This window comes from Dermochelys coriacea, chromosome 18 (genome assembly GCF_009764565.3).
Source record: "Dermochelys coriacea isolate rDerCor1 chromosome 18, rDerCor1.pri.v4, whole genome shotgun sequence".
NCBI lineage: Eukaryota > Metazoa > Chordata > Testudines > Dermochelyidae > Dermochelys > Dermochelys coriacea.
This window is the reverse complement of record NC_050085.1, coordinates 7,854,603-7,881,141: the sequence shown is the minus strand read 5'-3', so window position 1 is coordinate 7,881,141 and position 26,539 is coordinate 7,854,603. Positions and strand designations below refer to the sequence as shown.

The 26,539-nt window shown below is 46.4% G+C and overlaps 1 protein-coding gene across 4 annotated transcripts in view; it reads right to left on the bottom strand.

The window, feature by feature from the left end:
• PAX7 (paired box 7) overlaps positions 1–26,539 on the bottom strand; it is a 153,777-nt gene that overhangs the window by 45,422 nt on the left and 81,816 nt on the right. For all 4 annotated transcript variants that reach the window (XM_038377128.2, XM_038377125.2, XM_038377127.2 and 1 more), the window contains exons 6-7: positions 19,070–19,235; positions 17,169–17,368 (exon numbers count right to left, since the gene is read on the bottom strand). In XM_038377128.2, coding sequence (XP_038233056.1) covers positions 17,169–17,368; positions 19,070–19,235 — 366 coding nt within the window. The remainder of the gene's footprint in view (positions 1–17,168; positions 17,369–19,069; positions 19,236–26,539) is intronic.

The window sequence follows — 26,539 nt, the reverse complement described above, 5'->3', positions numbered from 1 at the left end:
TGCCCCGAGCTGAGCCCTGCCAAACTCATTCCACTGAGCAGCCCGGTGAGGTAAGGGGAGAAAAAAAGGCTCTCTGGCCTCCTGTGTAAGAAGCATCAACTGTGCGTACAAACCCGGGTCTCCTCAGCAGCAGGAGAACAGCTTTGAGCGCCACTTAGTACCGCAGGCCATAATGCCCTGCTAATAATGAGCAGGCCTGCTGCCGATCCCTAAAGGATTGGTTATTGTCAGATAATGTAAAGGGTCCCCGTCCCCCCCAACCCGTTGAATGCAGGCATTTCCCTGGGTTAGGGTAGAACAGAATAACCACTGATGTTATTGCCCACCTGCAAATTCCTTGGGCTTTCTCTGCAGCACGTAATTAAACTCAGCGCCGGGGTAACCGACAGCATCCATTGCAGCGTATTAGAGAGGAGGGGAAGAAAATGGGGGGAAGACAGGACAAACACGATAAACCCAGCCAGGGTCTCTCTGTATCGCTGTTCTCTGTGCAGCTTGCTGCTGCTGCCTGGCTCTTCCTGGTTTAAAGTGACTCTGCTTCTATGGAAACGGAGAGGAGGTATTAAAAAAAAAAAACCCACAAGACACAGAGAGCTTCCTTATCTCAGGGAGACAGTTGTCAGGAATCACTTTGGACTGAGTCGTTTTTGTCTCCATGCCTTTTTTTGCTGTCAAGCAGGCCTCAGGACATGGATCAAAGGAGAGGCGCTGAGCGCTCGCTGAAACTTCTCATCCCTTCTCAGTACAGATGCTGGAGTGGCAGACAGCTCTCCTCGACATCAAATGGAAGGAGAGGAGAGGGAGGAAAGAGAGAAGGGAGAGGGAGAGAGAAGGGGAGGAAAAGAGGAAGGAGCAGAGGAAGAAGAGCTCTGTGGGGTTTTCTCAGTGCCACATCAGATCCCATGGGTGAGAAAGCATCAGCCTGAGCACCTGGCCCCACTTTTTCCCTCTCCCCAACACTGTTTTACTGGTATCTGGGCCACCTCTGAGGGATTTCTCCAGGTCGCTCTATATAAAGCCACTGGAGGGTTAAAGAGGCAGGAGGGGCTGTTTTAAGAGAACTGCATCAAGCCGGGCAGTTGGCAGAGTGGGCAAACAGAGAGCCTGGCACCTTTGTGGGGGTGGATTTCCAGCCGGCACGGAGAGGGAGCTGTCCGCTCTCGGGCAGACACCTGCTGCCTGAGGAGGACTGACAGTGGGAGATATGGGGTTGGGTTATCTCCCCTCAGGCCCTTTTCCCTGCTCTGAGCAGCACCAAGGGGCTGGAACCCTGCCTGGATGGGGGCATATGGTCCATCAGGAGCATCTTTTTGTTGTGTATGTGTGCAGCGCCCAGCACTATGGGGCCCTGGTCCGTACCTGGGGTTCCTGGGTGCTACAGTAATACAAAGAAGAAATAATAATAGTACTAGCAAGAGAGGCATTTTCCTGAGCCTCGCTTGGGAATTATGGAGGTGAGACTCAACCAGACGAGACCAGAACCATTCTGCACTTTGCTTCCATCGCCACATTGCATCAACTTACACAGCGCTCCACGGGCGTTATCCCGGGGGGGGTCCAAGAAACATCAGACGCAGGGAGAGCAGGGAGGAGGGTCACAGACACAACTGTGCCCAGGCCCACCCCTGGCCATCGAAACGGACTCTGTGGGAGAGGTCCCTTCCATCATCCCAAGAGGTGAGCCCTACTCCATGTGTGCGAGGAAGGGGAGCCTGCCCATTCTCAATCACTGCCACTGTGTCTCGGAGCGGGATTGAGCCAAATGGGGACCAGCTTCTTTACCGCAAAACAGCGAGTCCCTTTGGGCTCCAAGCTGTTCACTGGCCTGGTGGGCTTTCCGTCGCTCTGGGGCAAACTCTGGCGGTGGCCATTGCCTGCCAGCAACAAGCCCCTTGAGAAAACCTTGTATATTTCCTTGCAAATTCCCAGGAGTATCCTGTGGATTTTCCTATTGCGGCTGAGCAAGATTAGATCCTTCCTCCACCACCCCTTCGTTGTGTGGCTTCTGATCGCCTTTCAGGTGCTTATTCCCTGCAATAAGATCCCCCTCATCTTCCAACTCGATAGGCGTAAGGACTGACTCTAGCTTATCACAGGAGCTAAGACCATCCACACCTTTGATCAACTTACTAGTTGCCCACCCCAAGCCCTGCTAGAATTTCTGATCTTCAGCTCCTGCTGTAAATTGATCTCTTGCATTCCGGTCTGCTGGGGGTGGGTGGGAGAAAACATCTTTCAGGAGGAGACCCAGCTGCATGCATGCTGCTTCCCTTAGGGCCATCTCTGTGCCAATGTCTATGCAAGGTGGTGAGGTAATGCACAGCCTACCCCACAGCTATGCAATATAGCGCCAGAAAGCCTGGTCAAACTGGCCCCATAGTGCATGAGTGGGCAAGGGCTGAGTAGTGCATAGATCGTGTCTTGTGGGTGATGCAGAGTGGAGGGCACACCACCCCCCGTCTAAATCACGACACAGCCTCCCTCTAAATCGCCTACCCACAGCCCCTCCCGTAACGCTCCAATGGCTAACGCAACCCTGCCCTTTTATATGCCCCAGGGGTTGAAGGCAACACTCATGCCCCCCTGCAACACTCCAAAGGCTGATATCACTCGCAACTTCCCCCGCAGAGCCCACACACCCTATTCACTCTACCTGTGCGACTTGCTAAATCCATTGTTCCAGGAGGAGGCGCTCAACAACTAAAAGAGCAGGAAGCTTGAATGCAATGGTGAGGGGAGCTTTCTTGTAAGCTGTTTGCAACCTCTGGTCAAAGGCCTTGCATCCCTGAGGCTGGTAATTCCCAGGAGTACGCAGCAGCAGGCTGGCATGGGCTGGGAGGGAGGTGAAGTTGGGACTCACGTCAATGACAAATGTGCTTCCCTATGATGGACATTTGCAAGGTTCTGGCTCATGCAGTGGGGAGGGCTGGTGCTGCAGCAAAGAAAGGAGCTTCTTCCGATCCCCTTCCATTACCACCCTTCACTAAACGCCTTTGTTAACTCCGCCAACCCTGGGCCTCGGCGATGCACCACCGCTCTGTGGAAAGCGAGGCTCCGAACTCATTGCACAGGGCAGCTTTATCGCCTGCATGGGGACAGTAAAGGGGCAAAGCTGATGCTTTACGAGGTCGGGGGGTCTTGGGTGGGAGGGAAAACTACTGACTCACTAACACTTGCAATGTACAGTCTGGGCTGTGCCTGCCTCTGCTGCCCAATAGGACTGGCTCTGTGCCTGGTCCCTTGCCAAAGCAAGAAAGCTTCACCATAGCATTTAGGGCCCGATCCGAAGGGGTGCTGAGTGTCTGCAGCACCCAGGGAATTTAATGCACAGTGCACACACATAAGTGTGTAACCACTGAGCATCAGGCCCTGCTTATGCAAAGATAAGGAGCAGGGCTGGGCTTAAAAAGGAATCCACTGGAAGCAAGCTGCCAGCATGATCCTTTCTTTTTTCTCAAGGACTATTGAAACTGGAGCACACATGTACATGTGCATGTGCCCGCTCCCCCTCATGCACGCATGTATACACATGCATGCACCCAAGAACACGCACACACATACATGAATTCACACATGCACTACAGCATTTATATTCAAATTATTTATCTTGTTGCCTTCTTTCTGTTTAAGCTTCTCCATCTAGGAGTCCTCCTTCCTGGGCAACCTCCTTCTGCACTGTGGCCTTTTTGATTCCTTTCACAGCTCAGCACCAGCTCCCAAGTCCCTAGGTTATTGCAGCCCTGCGGTAAAATGCTCGCCTCTGAATTCCGAAGGTCGCTTGGCAATGCCTGTCACCCGTCTGTATTAATTGCTAATCTCTCATTTTCTCTCCCTCTATCTGCCCTGCCTGCCTTGTCTCAAGTTCCCTTAATAATCATAAAGAAGGGCAAATCTGGCATTTGAATTCTCCAAGTCCATGTCTACCAGCCAAGTCAGGGGCTCAATCACTCTTAACCACCCCCGTGCAGAGAAGAGACAAAACCCAGAGGACCTGACGAAGAGCTCTGCATAAGCTCGAAAGCTTGACTCTCTCACCAACAGAAGTTGGTCCAAAAAAAGATATTCCCTCACCCGCCTTCTCTCTCTATAACCCAGCAGAGACAGACTTCGAACAAGCCAACCTACAGGGGAAAAAATACAGCTCGTGCTTAGATTCAGCTACTACCGACCATATAAATGCAATTCTAGCTGTCCAGATGTGATCTATCTTGGCCTGGCTTCACATCATAAACGAAGATCTGCTACAATATAAGGCAGAGGAGGTATAGTTTAAATGTGCTGGGCAATTCACAGGTCTGTGTGAGTCAGACCTTTGAGTATTGAGAAACAGGCTCAGGATTCCTAGAGGCATCTGATTAAAATGATCTACAGGAACTATATATAACTAGGAGTAATCATGGGTCATATGAGGACTGTATGTGCGACCTTTTTCTCTTCTCCCCTTCAGTCCTCTTTCATTGCTCTTCCCTTTCCCCTTCCTTTATTTCCTCTCTCTTTCTCTTCTCCTCTTTTCCCCCTCTGTCCTTTTTCTTGTTACTTAGATTAATACGTAACAGGGAATTATGGGGCTGATCCTGTATCGATTGAAATCAATGGCAAAGTTCCCATTGCATTCAATGGCTTGGGATCAGACCCTATTTTCTCCGAAACAGTTCAGTGCTCATAATGTCTCAATATTCCTTCAAAACTCTCTCTCTCTCACTCCACATGCACATACGGGTGTGTGTATCCCTGCTTCTCATTTACACAAGGCACTAATGCAGCTTTACTCTGCCAGTGTAACTTAAATGAGGATCACGCCATATATATGTATGTATATATATAGGATATATCTATATAATGTCTAAAATATAAGTCACACTATTCTGAATGTATTTAAAGTAATATTTTAGGGTGAGATGATCAAAGCTGCCTAGGGGATTTGGGCACTCCATTTCAATGTGCTTCCTGTGAGAACTGGGCATCTAAATCCTTTAGGCCAGTTTTGAAATCTTGGCTGTAATTTCACACCTAGTAATTCTTCAGTGTGTTATGAGATGCAAGGCCAGACTCCGCAGATGCTTTTGCATGCTTTTACTCACATGGTGCGACTTTACTCTTGTTTGGAAGCTTTTCCAGAATTGGGGCCACCGTTTGTATGGGTCACATAGGTAATATATATGAGGCAATAACACTAAATGGACCTGTGGGGAATATTTATGGTTTGACCATATGGGAAGCATTGAAAGGAAACATGTAAGGGCTGCAACGGTGTCTCGGACCCCCCACATCTGAATCCCCCCCTCCTTTTGCCCCTATAAACAAAGCAATTAGAAAGCAGTCAAATAAATACGTGTCTATTTTCACATGAGAAAAATATTCTGTTCTCCCTTTTCCTATTAGCCTGTAGCTGAGGCGTCTAATTGACAAGAGCAGATGGCTTTGTTTGGTAAAAACTTTAGCAGAGGGGGTGGAGGGGAAAAGCTTTGCAGGGCCATGTAGGTTAAAAGTTTACAGAGACAGAGCTGTATTTGATACTGAGCAATAGAGAACACCAAAGGGATCAGTAAAGGCAGCCTCTCTGAGGGGGAAAAAGAGGGTTTCAATTCCTCCCCCCCCCCACACACACACATGCTTTCCTAAAAGACATTGATTTGATCACATGCACACACTCCACAAAATGCAGCATCTCGATGGGACTTGCACATTCTCTCGTCTCTGGGAAAAAGCAGCCCTGCTTCCCAAATCAAAAAACATAGGAGCGGTAGCAGCTTTCCAAGGGGTCTGGTGAATGAGGCCAGGTGTGTGATGGCCTGTACATCAGAGAACCCTCAGCTAGTCCAGGAGAATAATGTTCCCCCAGAGACACAGGAGATAAATACCGGGCATAACATCAGGGTAGGAGGGCTGGAGAGTGAATTCAAAGGCGGATAATGGACAGGAGGGATGGATGGAAGGGAGGGGAGGTAGATGAGTGTGCAGCACAGATCCAAGAGGGAAGAGAAGAGAAAATGAGAGAAGGGAAAGCGAAATGGACAGACAGAATGGGAATGGGAGAGAAAAAAAATGGAATGGAAGGAGGCCAGAATGGGAAAGGGAGAGAGGAGAAAGCAGGATGGGAGGGAAGAATGGGAAAAAGGGTTAAAAGAAAGGAAAAGTGAAAGGAAAGACAGGAAAAGGATGGCGAGGAAACCAGGAGAAAAGTGGGAAAGATAAAAAAAAAGCCATTGTGGGATGGCACCGAAGAGCGTCAGAGTTAAAGACTATTAAAAGAACATGTTTCTACACTAAGATAAGCCGGAGAAATGAATCCTTATCCTTCCAAAACCAACCCTTTAAAATTCGAGCGAGAGAAGGGTCTCCTTTCAGGGAAATGGGAAATCCTTAATGCGTCCTCCCTCAGCAACTGTAATGCCAGGATGTTCCCAATCTGCTTTGAGGGATGGAAAGATTAAGAATAATAAAAAAATTGCAATAAAATATGTGTGAACGAGGGGGTAATTGTGGACAAATGCAGCATTCAAATTCATTTTTCAGCTCTTTTACACACCATTTCAATCTTATTTTCTGCTTGTTAATGAGATCTTGTTGGTTGGGGTGGGCCAGGCTGCCCAGTAGCGCTTGGGTAATTGCACATAATTTTCTCTCTACTAGTGATTTGCATCAGATTTTTTTTTCTAATTCTTTGCTATTTAACCCCCCCTCCAAAACTTGCCCCCTCCCCCCTTTCCCTCCCCCAGCCCAGCAAGACTCATTTTAAATGCTTATTATAGGCACAGTGTCTCGGACAAAAAAAAAAAAGAGAGAGAAAAGGAACCAGACGGAAAGGTTTCATGTCACTGAACGAGCGAGCGCTGTCTCTTCGGAGCCAGGCGCTGTGCACTGATCCCCCTCACCAGCCAGCACCATGTCCCTCCCAACTACCAGGCTTCCCGAAAAGGACTTAGACCAATCCTTCCACCAGCATCAGCATGGTTACAGCCAGGAGGTCTCTGGTCCATGACTGAGCCAGGTTCTGCACCACTGAAATCAATAGAAATCCTATGGTGCATTGCTGCGGGAGCAGGGTTGGGCCCTAGATGGGAGATGCTGTAGCGTAGACAGAGATCATGCTGCAAAACTGGTGTCCAGACTTCAAAGATGATGGGGGGCAGGTGGTCAGAGCTGGGTTAATCTCTACGATGGAGGATCTCAGTCATCTGTCCACTGCCCCCTTCCCTCTCCACTCACTCACTCCTTGTGCTGGTTGGAGGGACTGCAAGACACGGTTCCTCTTAGCAACTCAGGAGCCTCTGAAAAACTCAGGGAATGGCAGAGAAAGTCCTTCCTTTCCGTCTTCTGCTCCTCTTTCCAGGACAGAATGCCGACTTCATCCTTTACAGACAGTGGAAGGGAGTGGGCGGTAGAGCGGGGCTTGAGGATGTCTCTCCAGCCCCACCCATCATTCTATTTCTTTCAAATGATGGTGCATTTCGGGGGGGAGGGGGAATGCTCAAAAAATGGAGGCAGCCTACAGTGGGACGTGGCCGTAGGCAGGGGACAGAGCAGGCAACCTGTAGGGGGATGAGTCAGGAGGACAGAAGCACTAGATCGGGATGGGCAACTTTTTGGGTATGGAAATTGTATGCCGGGTCATGAATGTTCACAACATTGGGGGTTAGGGTGCGGTGGGGGGGGTGAGGGCTCCGGCTGGGGGTACGTGCTCTGGAGTAGGGATGGGGATGAGGGGTTGGGGGTGCAGGAGGGTGCTCCAGGCTGGGACACAGGGGTTTGGAGGGTAGGAGGGGGATCAGGGCTGGGACAGAAGGTTGGGGCATGGGAGGGGTGCAGCTTCTGGGCAGCGCTTACCTCAAGCAGCTCCCAGAAGCAGCGGCATGTCTCTCCTTCAGCTCCTACACAGAGGCGCAGCCAGGTGGCTCTGCATGCTGCCTGCATGGCCAATGGGAGCTGCAGGGGAAGTGCTTGGGGCAGGGGCAGCTTGCAGACCCCCCTGGCTGCCCCTACGCATAGGAGCTGGAGAGGGGACACGCTGTTGCTTCCGGGAGCTGTGCAGAGTGGGGCAAGCCCTGGACCCTGCTCTCAGCAGGAACTTGAGGGCCGGATTAAAACATCTGGGGGGGCCAGATGCAGTCACCGGGCCGTAGTTTGGCCACCTCTGCACTAGATACTGCTATGACACATTATGCAGGAAGACAGATTCAGGCAGGGACCAGGAGGGATGTGGGTTTGGAGATGAGGACAGCAGCATGGGCTCAACTCATTGAGCGGCCCCACCAGTCAGAATCATGTGCTGCTAGGAAAGGTAAGTTGGCAGCCCTGCTGATATTCCCTCACAGCCTGTGCTATGTAGTGTCCCGTTTGTGGGCTGTCATGAGAGAACTTTCACACAGCTTTACAAACAGGAAAACAATGTGAAGGAAATACAAATGGCAGGGCTGAATTAGCCACATGGCCTGGAGTGATCAGCAAAGGTCACCTTGAGGCAATGCCCCGGCCCATCCACTCAAACGCAGCCTGGAAAACCAGACACTTGGGGGTGAAATAAGGAGCAGAAGCAGCTCATTCATGAGGGCGAGCCTGCCTGCAAAGCTCTGCCGCTCACCCCTCAGAAAGGTAAGGTGCATGAGCATCAAAATCACTGACAATGCCAACTTTCAGATCTGGGCCCCAAACCTATCTGCGGAAACACCATTAAGACAGCACTGCACTTCCACTACACCGGCCGCGCACGGATTGCAAAGCACGTCAGAGATGTTAAACCCCTCTGAGGTTGCTGAGTGGTGTTATCCTCATTTTACTAATGGGGAAACCGAGGCACAGAGCAGTGATATCATTTTCCCAAGAAATGGTGGCAAAGCCAGACATGGTGGAACCCAAATCCTGCAACATTCAGTCTCGTGGCAAAGCCACATGACCACTCAGTGGTGTAGTAGCACTGCGGATGAATGTGACACATGGAGGGGAGGGATAGCTCAGTGGTTTGAGCGTTGGCCTACTAAACCCAGGGTTGAGGGGGCTATTTAGGGATCTGAGGCAAAAACTGGGGATTGGTCCTGCTTTGAACAGGGAGTTGGACTGGATGATCTCCTGAGGTCCCTTCCAACCCTGATATTCTATGAGTGAAAGCCACCCATAGCCCTGAGAAAACAAAAGCAACAAACACAAAGAGGGGGTGTCTGAGCTTCCTGATACTTCTGGGATTGTCTTGATCTCCTCAGGTTGACTTTGTGGGCCTGCAGAACACTTTAAAGGACTCAGAAAGAACATTTAGGGCCTGCACAATATCATATCAAGACACATGATTTTGGCCATCCAAAGGCTCAAAGGCAGTCAATCTAAAGTAGCCCCCAGCTTTGATACTACAGTGGTGAGCACCAGTACAAAGAGTTAGATACATCAATTGCCTTGTAAAGGAAACTTAGAAGAGAGAGGCTTTGCGGGTGAAACAGTACAAACATTTTGGTGTTTTCATATTTCTGTTGATTCTGTGAAACAACTAAACATGTTAATTTAGCTGAATGTAAAATATGTCCTATAGCCTTATTCCCTAGATACCCGAGAGATCTTGGCTAAGACAATCACCAAGCTATGTTGGTCATCTCCCATTTCCCCAGCCTGGCCCCTTTATAAAGACCAATATAATGATAGATCATTTTCTACCTAAACCATCCAGAGCTAATTGCATTGTATCAAAGACAGATGGATGGGAAGGGCAAATGCCCCATTGTCCCTACAGACACGACACCCTATTAGCTAGCAAGCCATCTTGATTAGCATTCTTGTTACCCATTCATTGCAGACATAGCAAATAGATATACACTGATCAGAAACGTTTGCAATAAATCCAGAATCCCATCTATTTTAATAGCCTTTTCCATCCCCAGAGATCCCAATGTGCTACACAGGGAAGTCTTCACCCATCACTGAATGGTACCTACATCTGGGGTGGAAGCCCAGCCATGACAGAGTAGCAGGGACACCCAGTCAGGAAGTGGAGAACAACATCTAATTAAAACTACAGGGGCATTTAAGCCGACAGAATGTAATTACTCAAATTGAAATTCAGACAGCATGCAACATGACCAGAGCTTTTTTACTCTCATGGAAAGCACCACGGGACTCTTCCATGGTCATGAGTGGCTGGATACTCAGTTTTATGTCTTGTCAAGAAGACAGCAACACTGTGCTCCGTCCCTCTGTGCTCAGTGGGAAGACAGCAACTTACTTAATCCCCTACACCGGTTCCTGCAAAGCCATGTACTTCCCTAGAAGCTCTGTCAACCAAGCACTGATCAAGCCTCAATAATAAACTAGCTAGTGTATTTGAGCACAGCTTCGCCTTAATGGATAGACTCAGAGCTGTGTGTCAGAGGCCCTGTATTGGTGACCACAAATGGAGATTCTCAAGTGGCAGGGGTCTGGGTTTCTGAGCAGAAGGATCTGAGTTCTATTCCTGCTGTCAGTGGGAAGTTTGACATAGCTGTGATGCATGAGGAAAGTCAAGGTGCTTAATTTGGTTATTATTGACATTTTTGGAATGAATTTTGATTTAATTGAAAAATGACTTTTTTTCAAAATATTTTTTTTTCAAAGTGTTCCTTTTTGGATGAAATCAGAAAGTGAAAAAATGTTATAAATAAAACCTTTCTTATGGTTTGGGTCTGGTTTGGTTTTGTTGTTTATTGTTTTCCCTTTTCTTCCTTCTTTCTCCCACTTTTTCAGTGGCAAAAAGGAAAACCAGAAAGGGGAGGGGGGAAGGGAAAAGGGGGGAAAAGAAAGCAGGAAAAATGTCAAAAATGATAATTTTTCTTACAAAAATTGTGGAAAATTTCAAACCAACACAAAATTGTTCCTTTCTGGAATCTGTGGAACAAAAATGAGTGGAATGTTTTGAAATTTATTAATGAAATTCCCACCCCACCATTTTTCAACCTGCTCTAGTTCCAATGCTTCAAGGGCTGGTGAGATCACAGTTCCAGCGCCTGGGGGCTGCAGCCCGTTTCTTCAGGAGCATTAACTTGCCACTTGATCTTATTTTTCAGTCTGTCTTCCTCTTCTCCACCTTGCTGAGCTCTGCTCAGGCATTTGATCAAAATCTGCCTTGTGGAAGGATGTTGCGAGTCACCAGTTCAGTCTGACAGGCTCTCTGACTTCTGTGGATAGAGGTGCAATCTTTTGAAACTGATGGGTATGTAGCTCTTGAAGATCCAAGTTCTGGGTCTGCTGTGAGCTCCTACTAACGAGTGTTGTAGCCCCTAAATCCAGTCTGACAGATGCATGATGACTCATCTGGTCGCAGCTGGCTGGCCTACGATGCTAGGTTTGTTGAACAGGCAGCCTTCTGAGCACGATCATTAGCTGCCTCTCTCTTATCAAGGCCGCCCCAGCATAAAACCATCACAGAAGAGTTCTCAAGTTGCCATAAGCTCTATCAAAAAGGATCAGAATGGGGTACGAAATGGGGGCTGGGTTGAGTTTTGTAGTGGTTTACTGATGTCAGACTATCCTTCATCTCATTGAGATCAGTGGATTGTCACATGTAAAATGAGGGTTTTTTTTTGGGGGGGGGGGGGGTGTCTTAATCCAGCCTCTGTCTAGTGGTGGTAGGAGAAAAAAGGATTCCCTATAGATTTGGTGTCTGCCCAGGAAAAGCTCAGGACAGAAAGAGCAGAGGGTGCTGCAGGTCAAGACAAAGGTGCTTTGACACAGCTGTGTTGAGGACCTTGAACCAGAACATGAAGGGATGCTGTGGGTCACGATTGAAGTGGAACAGTGGAGCAGTCACCCTCTGGAGGTCCCAGGACTGGAATAGCAGGGAAAGCTACAGGACAAGACTGGGAAGCTGCATAGTGACCTAGGGCCAGAACTGGACTAGCACAGTGTGTTGTAGGCCAGGACTGCAGAGCCGCAGGGTGAAGGAGCAGGATCAGGCTAATAGGGGACGCTGTGACTGAGTATCGAGGTGCTTTGGCAGTACTGTTTGGAGGCTGATTACACAGCACATCACTGGCCAGTGCTATCATTCCCTCATTAACATCGACACACACCCAGGTATGGAAAAAACAAACACACAGGGCTACCATTTTCCACAGGCTCTAGGCAAAACTTTCAGCAGCTTCTGCTCCCTCTGTCTGGGGGGGTAGGAGGGTAGTGTCAAGCCTGCAGAGGCCGAATCTAATCCCCCTTCTCTTTCATGAGAATGGAAAAACTGTGCCCGGCCTATAGAATTTCAGTTACCAGCACCAACCCCGTCTGGTGGATTCAGGCTGGGATACCGAATCCAGGGGTAATCGGATAGTGATCCCTGTGTCAGCAAACGCGGAGGGCTCTGGCTGTAACTCAGGGTCCAGTCCCCGACCCCCGGCCATTTCTTGTTGTCTAAACTGCAAAGAAAGCTCCCTCCTGCTGCTGTTGAGGGATGAAACCAGAGAACTGTCTGTTTGCAGCTCATACAAGTCACCCGCCATATCTTGAATTTCTAACTTTTTTCAGCCTCCTAAAATCCCTTTCATTTGGATATTTACTCCTACCGACAGCAGCCAGATGCCACAGTGGATAGATAGATAGATAGATAGATAGATAGATAGATAGATAGATAGATAGAACGGCATAAAGGGTTTATCTGTAGGGCTGTGGATGCTTGCATTACTCACAAGTGAGTTAGGCAGGTCATCCCCAGATGAGTACCAATAAAACCTTTACCCTACCCCAGCCCATCATGTATTCTGCATGTGCCAAATATATTAGGGGAAAGGCATTTTACGAATGCCTTGCAGACTTTTTATTCCCGTTACTGGGACTACTTCTTGTATCCTTCCTCCTGTAAAACTGGGGGTCTTGGTTGCCACAAGTCCAACAGTGCAGGGCTCAGAAGGGCAGAGAGGAAGTAAAACTAACGCATGTAAACACCCAGAAAATAACCTAAAACAGGTTTTTTAGACACAAAAATATGGATGTATTTATATATGGATACCTTGGGCCTTCCTAGGGTTAGAAGTGAGTGCTTGGAATCTCACCTTCTCAACAGCATTAAAGCTCCTATTTCTTCAAGGCTGCAAGATCTTGGACTCTACATTTTTAAGTATTGAAAGGCTTTTATTGGCCCAGGACTCACCTCCAAGGCCTGAGGGCAGGGTAATTTGGAGTAGGGGTAAGCATAGAAAGTACCATTTCTCTGGTAGGGTTGAATGAACCCATTCAATCAGTTGGACTATCCCTGGGAGAAGGACCAGCAAGCAGATGATGCAGTCGTAGGCATGGGATAAATTGCACGAGCATTGCACGAAAGGCGTATTTACCACACGCTGGTGCAATTTATCACCTGGATATTGCCCCCGTGTATGTCCGTGTAACAAATTACAAAAGCACGTGATAGACTTGTGCCCGGGAGCATCTAACCCCTCAGTCCCAGGACACATGGTTCGCGTCTCCAGCCCATGTCCAGCTTTACTCAGCTGATGTTTCTAAAAAATTCCAACGGCCAGAGAAATGTTTCCTTATTTCCCCCCACAAAATCTCGCCAGTCTGACATAATATTCAGCCCTGCCCCGGCGGAAGGTTTAACCTGACATAACTTATCATTTTGACAGCGTACACATACCCGTATTGACTGGAACAGGACCCATGACTTTCTACGCCACACACCAGCACCCATTGTGCTGTACTGCCATGAGAGTTATAACCATCTAGAAATGGGAGTTTTATGCCATTTTGAAGGACTGCATTAGTGCAAACTAGGTACCTTACATAGGACCGCTACAGTGGACCGCTACAGTGCAGCATGCTAGTGCATGCAGGGGCACTGGAACAATTTGTACAGTGTGGGGGCTGAGAGCTATTGAACCAAACTGTAAACCCTGCCTATAATGGAAACCACTTTAAGCAGGGGGTCCAGCAGTACCCCTACTTCCAGCACCTATGTGTGCATGCTGCAATTTTCATGCCCATAATCCAAACTGGGGGGCCCTCTGTATGACCCTTTTCAGTGGCAAAATGGAAAACAGAAAACAAGGGCAGCAAAAGGGGGGAGGGGGGAGAAAAACTGAGGGGGGGAGGGCAAAGAGGAGGAAAAGAGACAAATTTCTAAACCAAAAATGTTCACGACAAATCTTTGCAAAAAAAGTTCAAATCAATGAACACTCATTCCTTTTTGAAACCTGTGCAATGAAAATCACTTCAAAATGTTTGAAATTTTCCATGATTTCCCCCACTCCCCCCCATTTTTGGACCCACTCTAATTTTTAGAGCATTTATACCTTTTTCACTCAGTCAGTTCAGTACAGCATGGCTTAGAGGCAAAATGTTATGAAGAATGACAGGGAGACAATGGACTGAGCACCATATGGAAACTCAGGAGAGCTGCAGCCGTGTTAGTCTGTATTCACAAAAAGAAAAGAAGTACTTGTGGCACCTTAGAGACTAACAAATTTATTAGAGCATAAACTTTCGTGAGCTACACGATGAAGTGAGCTGTAGCTCACGAAAGCTTATGCTCTAATAAATTTGTTAGTCTCTAAGGTGCCACAAGTACTCCTTTTCAGGAGAGCTGGGGTCTGTTCCTGGCTGTGCAACTTGTCTGCTGGTTGACCTTGGTCAAGTCATTTCCCTGCTCTGTGTCTCAGTTTCCCCATACTTAAAAAGCGGACAATAATTCTGACTTCCTTTGTACGGTGCTCTGAGAACTATGCATGAAAAGTGATGTATAAAAGCTAAGTATTATTAATACCAGTGATCCTTTAAAAAGCATTTCTAAAAGAAGTTTTTCCACAACAAAGGGGGGAGAAACAAAATATAGCATGGTGTGGTGTAGTGTAAATGTTGTATTCACATGCATTTGAGATGACCTTGGCAGCTCACACATGGAGGTTTCTTCATTTGTGAATAATGTGGTTATTCCAAAATCAGACAAATATATTTAGATACATTAGATTACACCATACCATCATCTATTCTCTATATGCAGAGTCATAAAGGGATCCCTACCCAGACTCCTCTTTTTTGTTAGTGCATTTCTTGAGCAGTCCATACTCTGGGACAGCTTTTGTAAGTTGTCACATCTCCAGGGAGATCAATGATCTCTTGTGGCAATGAGTTCCACAGGCTAATTATTGGAAATGGGTGGAGAACAGAAATTTCATTTCCTGAAGAATCTTGAAATTTCAAAATGTAGCTTTGTTTTGAATCAGAATCAAACCCAAACATTTCCAAATTTTCCATGCTGGAAAATTCGGAAAAAATATAGTTTTGGATCAATTGTAATGTTTCATTTAGATTTTGATGTTTTCTAAATATATTACGATATATAAAATAATACAAAACAATTGAAAGGAAAGATCACTTCAAAACAAAATATCAAAACATTCAAAAAAAATCTAAACATTTAGTTCCAAAAATGCTGAAACAGGAATTGTTTTGGGGAAGTTCTCTGAGCTGTGTAATATAGGAGGTCAGATGAGATAATCACAGTGGTGTCTTTTGATTTTGGAATCTAGGAATCTATGAACTGGGACATTTTAGCATTGTTGGAATTTTGTTTTTGTTGCTGTTTTTCTCCTAAATAAAATTTCAGCAAAATCAACATGATTCTGACAGTGTTGCATTATCCAAGGGGAGAGGGTTCAGTGAAAGTTTTTCCAACCAGCCCTATTATTTATGCATTGTGTTAAAAGTTTGTCCTTGTATCTGTTTTGAATGTGTTGTATTGTTTCCTTGAATATCCCCATGTTCTTGTATTATATTTGCTTTCTCTAGACCAGTAACTGTTTTATATACCTCTGTTCTACCTTTTTATTTGCCTCCTCTCTAAACTAAACAGTTCCAACCTTTTTATTTCAAACGCCTACTGAAAATCTCCCTACAGTTTCAGTTAAATAAATTATCCTGCACTTCCTGTCTTAAACAGTGCTGCTGAACACTCTTTTACTGTGTGACATGGTACTATATTAAAGCACACTAACAAGTTTTCCTTGCACACCAATAGGGTCTACATGGACCAGTTAATGTGCAACACGTTAGTGCACTTTAGAAATCACACCCCTGTAGTGCACCTTACTCCATTATATAGACAAGCCCTTAAATAACAGCCATATTTCACCTCCCCAGACAGTTGTATTTCAGTGGTAGGAAAGAGCAAGAGTGCAACACCCTTTAGTATCCTTCAGGATAATAGAAGCTAGGTGAGCACAAATCATTATTGTTATCCATTAACATATGATAAATGTCTTATTTCAGCTAAAAGTAAACATGCATATAGGAGCCAAAGTATGACACATCAGAGAAGAAGAGAATTAAATGCTCTGGCTGACAAGGCTGAGGGTATGTTGGATTGACAGAAAATTAGCATTAATATTCCAGATGATCCAGTGTAAGAGACTGGTGGGCCAAATTCTCAGCTTGTGTAAATCCTTATAACTCCATTGACTTCAGTGGAGCTCACCAGCTGTGGATCTAGCCCTGTGAATTTTTGAACCCCCACCACGTAGTCTAGTGGCAGGTTAGTCTAGTGGTTGGGGCAGAGGACTGGTTGTCAGGAGTCCCACATTCTACAATGGGCTCAGGAAGGGAGTTTGAGATCAGTGGTGTTGCACCAAGTGTGAGTTTGGCCTGGTAAGTTCAATACAGATGTGCTCTATTCTTTTATTTGAACAAGTAAATGGGGAATATGTGTTTTTTCTTTCACAGTGCATGTGGCTCTTCTCGTTTATGATAGGTCATAAAGAAAATCAATTACATCACGATTAGTTTCTGGTAGAGGCTGGGACCCAAACCCCCAGACCCAGACATCCCTGAACTTTGAGGAAGTTCAGACCCTGGTGGGCATGGGAACTTCAAAGCCAGACCCACCTCTGTAATGGGCTGGAACAACCCCCCTAACCCTATTCCAGCCAACCCTCAACTTGAGGACTCAAGTGAATCTCTAGATACTTGGGAGCAGAGTGTGACATCTCCAACACAGGATCTGAGCTTTGTTACAGGGTTTCAGATGCTCAGATGCTGTGGCACTAAGCTCAGGATGGATGGATGGACGGACGGACAGACAGACAGACAGATCTGGGCTCCCTGAGAGCATGCAACAACTCTTTCAGTAATAATGTTGGACAGCGATAGCATACAGCCTGCCCTCTCCCATAGGATTTGGGCTGACCGAAGGCTCCTGGCTTGGAGAAGAAGAATGGAAGAGCACTGTGTACCTGTGGAGAGAGGCCATTGCTGACAGGGTTCATGTGATTGGCGGGAGCTGCAGGGTTCATGAAACTGTCCGAGTAGCTGGAGAAGCTGTGTCGGGCCCCGTAGGCAGAACTGGTATCAGCGGCGGCAGCAGCTGCCAGCCCTCCCTGGTGCATGGTGGATGGTGGCAGGGGCTGGGGTCTGTGCACGGTGCTGCTCCCATCTGTGAAGAAATCATTCATAGGGAAACATTCATGAGACATGACAGAGGCCGCATGGGCATCATCAGGCAGTGGGGAAGAGCCCAAGGGCTGCTGAGGGTAACAGCAGGGAGAGGAGGGAGCTGGCACAGACCAGAGGGGCATTCCCGTATAGTTCCCGCTGTTCTTTATTTTTCCCCAAATTGTGATTGAATGTAATGTTCTCCAGCCAACGAGGAACTGACTTTGGCCAGCACCCAGCATTCCCTCACCAGCTCTGCTGATGCACCTCAGTCCTGACCAGCACCCCTGCTAATCCAGTCCTTGGCTTCCCATCCAGGTCTGCCAACGCAGCTGAGTCCTGACCTGCAGTCTACCTGGCTAGCCTGGGCGTGGGTCTCATGGGAGCCCAAACGGCGAAATTGTGCGGCAGTTTTCGGAGCTCCTCGGAATATTATGTGGGAGTCTGAGATGCAACCAGCAAACACTCACTCCCTGCAGTTATGCAGAGCAGGAACTGAGCTCTGTTCTCCATGAGGCCCCCTTGCTCCTCATCTCAGGAGCGCTCTCTTTTACAATACCAGCCTCTCTTTTGCAGGTAGGTCTAGACCAGATGGTTGCAGATTTTCTCCATTCAGCGTTCTCTATTCCCCTAGGTCTGGAGATCGAGTCGCCTGAAAAAGCTCCAGTAGTGTTCCCCAAATCCCCCCCTACCATTTCTAAATCTTCCTTCTCCAACAACGCCCCTCTCCCCACAGTTTGCTGGGACGGCGCAGGTGAGGGAGGAAGAGATGTTATGGACAGTTCAGTCTAGAAAAATATGCAGGAAACACAAGGCAGGAAGAGATGTTGGTTTGAGGTCCCTAAGGTTGTAAGATCCTTTGTAAGGACCCAATCCAAAGCCCATCGCAGTCAACAGGGGACTTTCCACTGACTTGGACGGCCTTTGAATAAAACCCCAGCATCCCCCCTGGCCAGAAAACCAGCTCTGCAGCCAAATCCAAGAGAGGGTGCAAGGGGCTTGAATTCGGACTCCAGTGTCAGAGGTTACCTGTCAGCTGCTGCCCAGTGCCTAAAGCCTTGTGTGTGTGGTTGCTGGTGTCCAACTCACTACAGTGCAAAACGCTTTGGTTGCTCTGTTAAACGGGCTCCAAAACTATTCTTATGTGACTTTCCATGGCGGCTGCTGCAGAACTGGACAGAGCTGGGCCTGGCTTTTCAAATTTAAATGGTAATTGGAAGATTTTTTTTTAAAAGGGGGAAAAATACAGAGGAAATGGGGCACAGTCTCCCACCTGCCTGGTTTCACAGTCAAAGCAGCTGCACATGTAGGTTTCCCCTTGGGTGGGAGGCCAGTGTTTCACTCAGCTGAGCCATGTCACTGGTCCCACATAGAATTCAGTCTGGATTCATTAGTCTCCACTCTCAGTGACATGCTAAGTGGAGCTGCCATAGTCATGGGAGACCTTGATGGAGGGATATTGACCAATGGATATTAAACAGACCGGCTGTGCCTGGTATCAAGAATGGAAACTATTGAGCTTCCATCCACCTGAATCAAACGTTGGCCTCCCAATCAAGGCCAACCTGCATAGAGCAGCTGCTTCAAAGGAAGGTAGTGACGGGAATCCAGCATGGTAGGGTGGTCTGGCTGGCGGGGTGGAATAATAGATGAGAACAGACCAAGAAATAACCAACCACTTTACTTGGTAGTTGGTGCTCACCTTGGGAAATAGTGGTGGTTGGGTAGGTGGAATCTGGCAGCTGATAGGGTGGTAGAGTCGGCATTCCAGTTGGCGGAAAGCCCCCTGGCAACAGGTGATTAAAAGCTGCCAGCTGATTGGCTCCTGCTTGCTTGCGCCACCTGGCTCTTCGGTTACTGAACCACACCTACGATGGAGGACAGGAAAGAGAGGGTGAATCGTACCGAGTTCCATCCATTGCAGAGAATGTCCTGTTTCACTGTGATCTCCGATGCATTTCCTGATCAATAGCGATCATGACACAGGAGGAATCATAGTGAGAGAGAGGAAGGGTGAGCAAGAGAGAGGGAGAATGGTTCAGTGGTTAATGCGTTATCCTAGAACTGGGGAGACCTGGGTTCAAGGTTCCTGCTTTGCCACAAACTTCCTGTGTGACCTGTACCTCAGTTCCCCATCTCTAAAATGGGGATAATAGCATTGTCCTGTGTCAGAAGGATGCAGAGAGAATAAGTACCTTAAACACTGGTTTGTGCTCATATCCTCTGCTAGTGGGAGCCAAATAAGTATCAGCGTGAGAGAAAGAATAATTACTAAGTCTGTGCATTCCAAGAGGGCCCCTAGGAAGTGGAGGTACTGCTGTCATCTGGTCCATCTGCCTCATTATCTGGCAACTATGTGAATCATGCTGTAGGATTAGGTTACCGTAATGTCTGCATGGGTAGAGAGGATAAATAGATAGATGAGCAACTCAGCTCCTATGTTTGACAAGCTAAAAAGACAGGACCAGAAGGAATACAGAGTTCTCCTAGTTTCTCTGTACTGCAACAAATCAGTACTGCACGTGGCTTCCCTGCAATAGGCGCTGCAGCCAATCTAAATTGCTGTGCATTAAAATAAGCCCAGTATTTATGCATGTGCAAAGCTGGGCTTGCATCACCCTGTTTTACCTATGAGACTCAAAAGAGGTTTTCTAAATGCATGTGTCTGCCCTGGTGTGTTTTATCACAAGCCATCTCCCTCCTGGATAGCATGAAGGGCTGCACGAGCCCTTTCTAGGGTCTGGTTTATTGTGTTTAATCAGCAAGCCTCTGAGGACCGATCCCTGTTTGGGGTTGAGAAGTATGCGGATAAGCTTTCAAGCCAGATGAGAATGCAGCTGCTGGACTCTGTGAGGCCTAAAGGGCTAGAAAACATGATTAAATTTCACAGGGACAAGAAAAAATGGAGCAAAAATCAAGAGTGAAAAGCATTCGGGGGCGGGTGGGGAAGTCCTTCGTCAGGCTTTCAGGCTGCTCAGTGACAGATTAGGAACTGGGGTGACAAAGGTGGGGGGTGTAGTTCCCAACAGCACCCTCTGTTTTGGCGAACCAAAGCAAACCTCTCTTTTGTGCATGTAGTGAAGACTCTGGATCTGATTTTCCTTTCACTTAGGGCCTGAAGCAAAGCCCTTTGAAATCAACAGGGGTCGTTCCACAAACTAATGAGAACAGTCCCTCATGAGCTACTTTGTGTCACATTGGGTAAGTTTAATTCCCGGGGGGGGAAGGTGGGGAACAGGTTTTCTTTATGCTCTTCCTGTTTAATGCATTGCTAGATCTCTCCAGGTGCATGCATTCTGCTAGTGACTGGGTTGTATGCTGGGGCACAGTGACTTGGAGAGATTACGGCAACAAGTGATGTTCAGCGTAGGCAAATGTATGGACTCACATATGTCGGGACCAGGACTGAGACCAAACAGCAGGGGAGAATTGCAGGCTGCAAGAGGAAGGATATGGGTTTGTTGCAGGAATCCCTCTGGAAATTGTCTGGCCTATGTTATGCCAAAGGTCAGTCTAGATGATCATAATGGACCTTCTGTGCTTAAAATCTAAGACCCTGCAAACGGATGGGGCAGTCCAATGGACTTACACTCAACATGATCAGTCAAGACAAAGGGGAAAAACTCAGAGGTGTGTTTGTTTGTAACACACTAGCAAACTGTCTGTCACACACTCTAGTGGATAACAGCCTACTACTGCTATCGTCTAATAGAGTTATTCCTGTAGCTCAAGTGGTGTGATGCTGAAGGTTTCGGATCCAAACCCTGCTGATGACACATATGGAGGAGGGGTCAGTACGTGTGCATCCCGGAACATAACTGTGAAAAAGAAGGTGGGATGATCTTACATAGCCCCTTACTTCATGCAGTCATTTACATCAGTGCGAAGTGGGTGTACCAAATTATAAATATTTTGCCATTCCATGTACATCTGGGATGGAGAGAGGTTTCCTGTTCTGAAAACATTTCTGAGATACTAAAGAGCTGAAAAGTCAAAATTTTAAAAAGTTTCACAAACTGTAAATCCAATACACGTTTTGGGGTGGGCCAATCAGAACATTTCATTTGGAAATGTTAATTTGGAAAGATTTCATTTCACAGTTTTGACCATTTTGTATTTTTTACTATTGTTAGCTTAAATTTTGAAACAAAAAGCCATTTTGAACCAGAAAAATTGAAATTTTTCATTTTGAAAATGTCATACTGTTTTGACAAATTTGAAACTTTATTTTCCAAAAAATTTTTGGGTAAAATAATTTATACAAACCAACCTTTTCCCGCACACAGTTTTGGTTTTGACAAACTGGCATTTTCCAGCTAAAACACATTTTTTTGGAAAATACCTAACCACCTTTACTTCCATAGCACCTTTCATTTGAGGATCTCAAAGCACTTTACAAACCATTCAGTTGCCCAATTAGAGCTAAGGGTGTGTCTACATGGGAAAGTTTTACCACTTATACTATAGTAATACTGATATAACTCTGAAAAAGGCACTTTTATTCTGGAATAAGAGTTCCCACATGGGGAGTATTACCAGTATAACTATAGCTGTTTAAATTCACACTTTAGCTTATACTGGTATAACTTACCTGGGTAGACAAGCCCCAAGTGACCAGCTAAGATTCAGTGTGGTATTGGGCTAGGAGACAGGCAACCTGGGTCTGCTACTTACCTGCTGCATTGCCCTGGGTAAATTATTTCATCTCTGCATGCCTCTGTTTCTCCTCCCACCTGTTGTCTGCCTTTCTAATTAGAGCACAAGTCCTTAATAGGAAGGATTGTCTTTTACTCTGTTTGTTCTGTGCATAGATCTCACTTTGGGCCTCTAAGTGCTACTGAGACACAAATAATAATAATCCACACTCAGTCATTTAGCAAAAGAATTTAATTTCTTTTTCTCTTTGTGGGGCATTCATGCAAACTCATGATTTTTTGGGGCCTGTTTGTTATTTAAAAATCATTCATGAATTTCCCCCCACCCCCAAATCTCATTTACTGTATGGCTTGTGCTGTTTTGTTATGATCGGTCACATAAGTCACATGGTATTGTTTCTGCTTCTTGACTGGATGGGTGTAACTCCTACAGCAAGGTTTCGGGCAAGGACGCCCGCAGAAAGTGAATTTTAAATTTCCTTTCTGTGGATGTTGGAGCACGGAAGCTTGACATTCATTTTTGGTGCGTATTCATTCTAGTAACACTTGATTGCAAAGCAGACACAAATGGGGTGCAAACATGGATGAAATTAATTGATTTAGTGCAGTATGCTGTTTCCAACAGTGGCCAGCACTGGCTTCAGAGGAAGGATCCTTGCAATTGTAGTTATGGGACAGTCTTCCCCCAGTGCAAATTTCCTTCTACATTTAGAAGTTGACTTATGCCCTGGAGCTTGAGTTTTTATGGCTCTTCTAAAGATCTTGGCTTTTTTAATATTTACTATTCTAAATTGGGTTAATCTTCTTATTCATACAAATGTCTAATTCTTTTCTGAACCCTGCTAAGCTCTTGGCCTGAGTGATATCTTGTGGCAATGAGTTCCACAGTCAATTGTGCACTCTGTGTTTAATTCATAGGCAAATTTCTTCATTACTCACAAATCCACTACGATATTGTTATTATATCCATATTAAGGATAGGTAAACTGAGGCACATAGAGCTTAGGTGATTTATCCAGTGCCACACAGTAAGTCAGTGATTGAGCTGAACACAGAACCTAGGAATCCTGACTTCCAATTCCTTGCTTTAATCACTCTAACCCACCCTACTCAGATTCCCCATGTTCAGTTTTTGGCACCCATCCCCAAGCATTACCAGCGAAATCAGGGACAGAGTGGAGGGTCAAAAGGATGAATTCACATCAAGGTTCATAACACTTTGTAAGCTCTTTGGGGCAGGGACTGTCTTTTTTCCCTGTGTTTGTACAGCGCCTAGCACAGTGGGGTCCTGGCCCATGACTAGGGCTCCTTCATGCTATGGTAATACAAATAATAAATAAGACTAATAATTTAACATTTTGTTTTCATTGGTCATACAAAGTAGATGCTCCTGTCCTTTCCCCCATTTGTACTCCAAACACCCACCCAACCCTTACACACAGTCCCTCTTCATTCATGCTAACAGGGAATCTTTCCTCTGCTTCTGACATCACCTGCTCCCACTGCAACAGTTGACAATGACCCAAGAAAATTCAGACCATTCTGATCAATTGGTGAGCAGTGGTAGGGGGCAGACAAAGAAGATGACAGGGTCCCTGGCTTGAAGAGCTTCCATTCAAACCTGGAGCTGGAAATGGTGAAGAGATGAAGACAACACAGGAGAGAAACTGTCCTGGTAAAAATATAATCAATGGTCAAGATCTCTGAGTCTGAAGAGAAAGAGATCTGGCACTCCAAGGGAGTAAGAGCCACTTCATTGAATTCTGACACTTTTCTAAAGTTGGACAAGGTGGGAAAGTTCCTTTTTATAACTGAGAGCCAGATGCTGGCAAATCCACTGTGGATTAGGAGTTTTAGAAGAAACACATGGAGAGGGATGGGCAAGCAACCTACCCACAATGACTCCTGTTCCCCCTCGGGTGATTTTGTCTGTTGGATTGGCTAACATATGATCAAAATGCAATTTCGGAGAGATTTGCGTTATGTTATGTTACATCGTGTACGGTTATTGTCTTCACTCACACGCGCGTGCGCGCGCACACACACACACAAGTTCAAAATTGCAACAAAAGGCTCCTCGCTGCAGCAGTGTCAGTGAGTGAACCAGAGTGAGCTTACAACTGCACAAATATTGTGAGGGCCTGGGAATCCCATTCAAGATCCCCCTGCTCAACCCTTCACAGCTCTATTGGTCTGATACTGTATTAGCATTGGAAATGTGACCACTGACTTCAATGCTAGCAGGATCTGGTCCTATCTAAGCACTCACCTACTTGTGTTTCTATTCCCATAGCATCCTGCTGCCTTTACTGCTCTTTCCCCGCTCTCATCTGTGCACATTTAATTCATCCCACCAACCTGCACTTGGAAGGCTCTCTAGTCTCCAAAGACCCTCCCTTTTCTCCTGAAGATCCCTTCCTAAAAACCTCTTCTTCCTCTAGTCCGTCCCACACTGATCTGCTCCCTGGTGTTGTCTCGCAACCCCCTCTTGAGCCCAGTGTTTTGTTTCTGTTTGCTTTGGAACATACGGTGGCTTCGCCTTGATATGGAGACCTGCCACCGTCCTTCACAGTGCCATGCAATTATCAGAATGGCCAAATGTTATTTGTTTGTTTACTCCTGTCTTCCTGCTGGCTGCATTGTGTAGATGTGTTCCACGTTTCCAACTAACAAGTGCATATCCTTGGAGAGGAAGGATAGTCTTGTAGTTAAGGTACTAGATGAGTGTTCAAGAGATCAGTTCCCTCCTCGGCTCCCTGTGTGAAGTCACTTAGCATCTGATCTGCAGTCTGTGGAAGTCTTTAAAATGAGGGCAATATGACTTTCTTTCCCTGGCCCTTTGTTTTGTTTCTTTAGCCTGTAAGCTCTCTGGCGCAGGGGCTGTCTCTTACTGTGTGTATGTGCAACACCTCGCACAATGAGATCCCAGTAGCTGGGGTCTCTAGGCCCTGTTGTAAACCAAATAATAAATAGTCATTATAACGGGAAAACACAGGTGCGCCCAAGGAGCTTCGCAACTGCATGCTAGTGATTCCAAGCCAAGGCTGGCTAGCAGATGATATTAGGGCCTTTAAAACAAAACCAACAGACAAAACCGCTGAAACCATCCACAAAGGAATTTATAGGATTTATCTCCCTTTGCAGAGGGAAGGACATTTCATGGCTGAAACAGGTTAATTCTGTCCCTTCTTTATAACCCACCGGAAAAAAAAAAAAAAAAAGAAGATACATTCCAATTAATGACGTTAGCAATTCTTTCCTTCCCCCACCCTTAAAGGTGGCTCAAGGCTTTAAGCTTAAAAATCATTTTATTGGTAGTTAAAATACACAGGCTCAAGCATCTAACTGTAATGCGAGGCTCACTTCAAAGGGAACCTGCTTTCGCTTCACAACAGTTAAGGTTTTATCAGCCACTAAAGATTCTCCAGCCTGAAGATCCTGTTACCAGCATGTTAAGCCCAGGGTGAAGGCCATGGCTGCTAAAACCAGACCACTTGGGGGTGGAGGGGAAGAGGAAGCAGCCTTGAAGCTGTCCATCTGCCTGCTGCAGCATTGTTCCCATCCATAGGCCATCAGGTTGGGCTTGGGCAGATAGCTAGTATCTTCCTTTAGGACTAGCTGTCTGGCATTGGAAAAGAGCCTGCACAAGGTACCTGGAGGCAAATGGACATGCATGTCTGGAGTCTGCCTCTTTTATAAAGAGGCAAAAAGTCCCTTGGGTTCATTTGTCCATTCACTGCAGGAGGATCCATTCACTGTAAATTCATTGAAGATGCACAGGACACAGGAGCAAAATTTAGATCACTGCAGGCAGCATTTTGAATCTGATAAAGACATTTGGGGTCTGCACAATGTCATCGGTGCAATATATAGAAGTGACAGGTTACAAAGAGCCAATTGCTGGTCCAATATCCCTGCATGAAGTTTCTTATTCCAAAAATGTATTTAATTTTGGGCAGAGCCTGAACAGGGTGTTGCTGCTCTTCATTTTACACCCGATTCTAATAGGGACTTTACCTCTTGTATTATCCCACATTGCCTCTCTTGAAAAGTGATTGTAAATACAGCAGCTCAAATGGACACTATTGGAAGGAGGAGAGGAGATTCTTCTAACCGTCTGCATTAGAGGCATCACATGGGATCTGAGAATCAACCCGACTTGTTTCTTCATCTGGTATCTCTAATGATAAGACAGATTCCACAGCTGGAATTTATTTGGGCAATTTCACAGAATGTGCCTGGTGCAGATTAGAACCCAGCTTGTTCTCCCATAGCTGCACTGACTCTTCAAGGATCACCAGTAAGGAAACCAGGCTTGTTTCAGTAAAGGTAGTTGCTGTGGCTTGCCGACATGCAGGGAACAGATATGTGGAATGGGGAGATGCCATTTTTACACAGTCCCTTTTTGGGCTAGCGAACACAAAGCAAAATCCACGTCCCCTTTCTAGTCTCACTCTCCCTTTCCCATTTGCCCTCACTGCAGTGATCTTCACGGCCTGTCGGGAAGAACAAAGGAG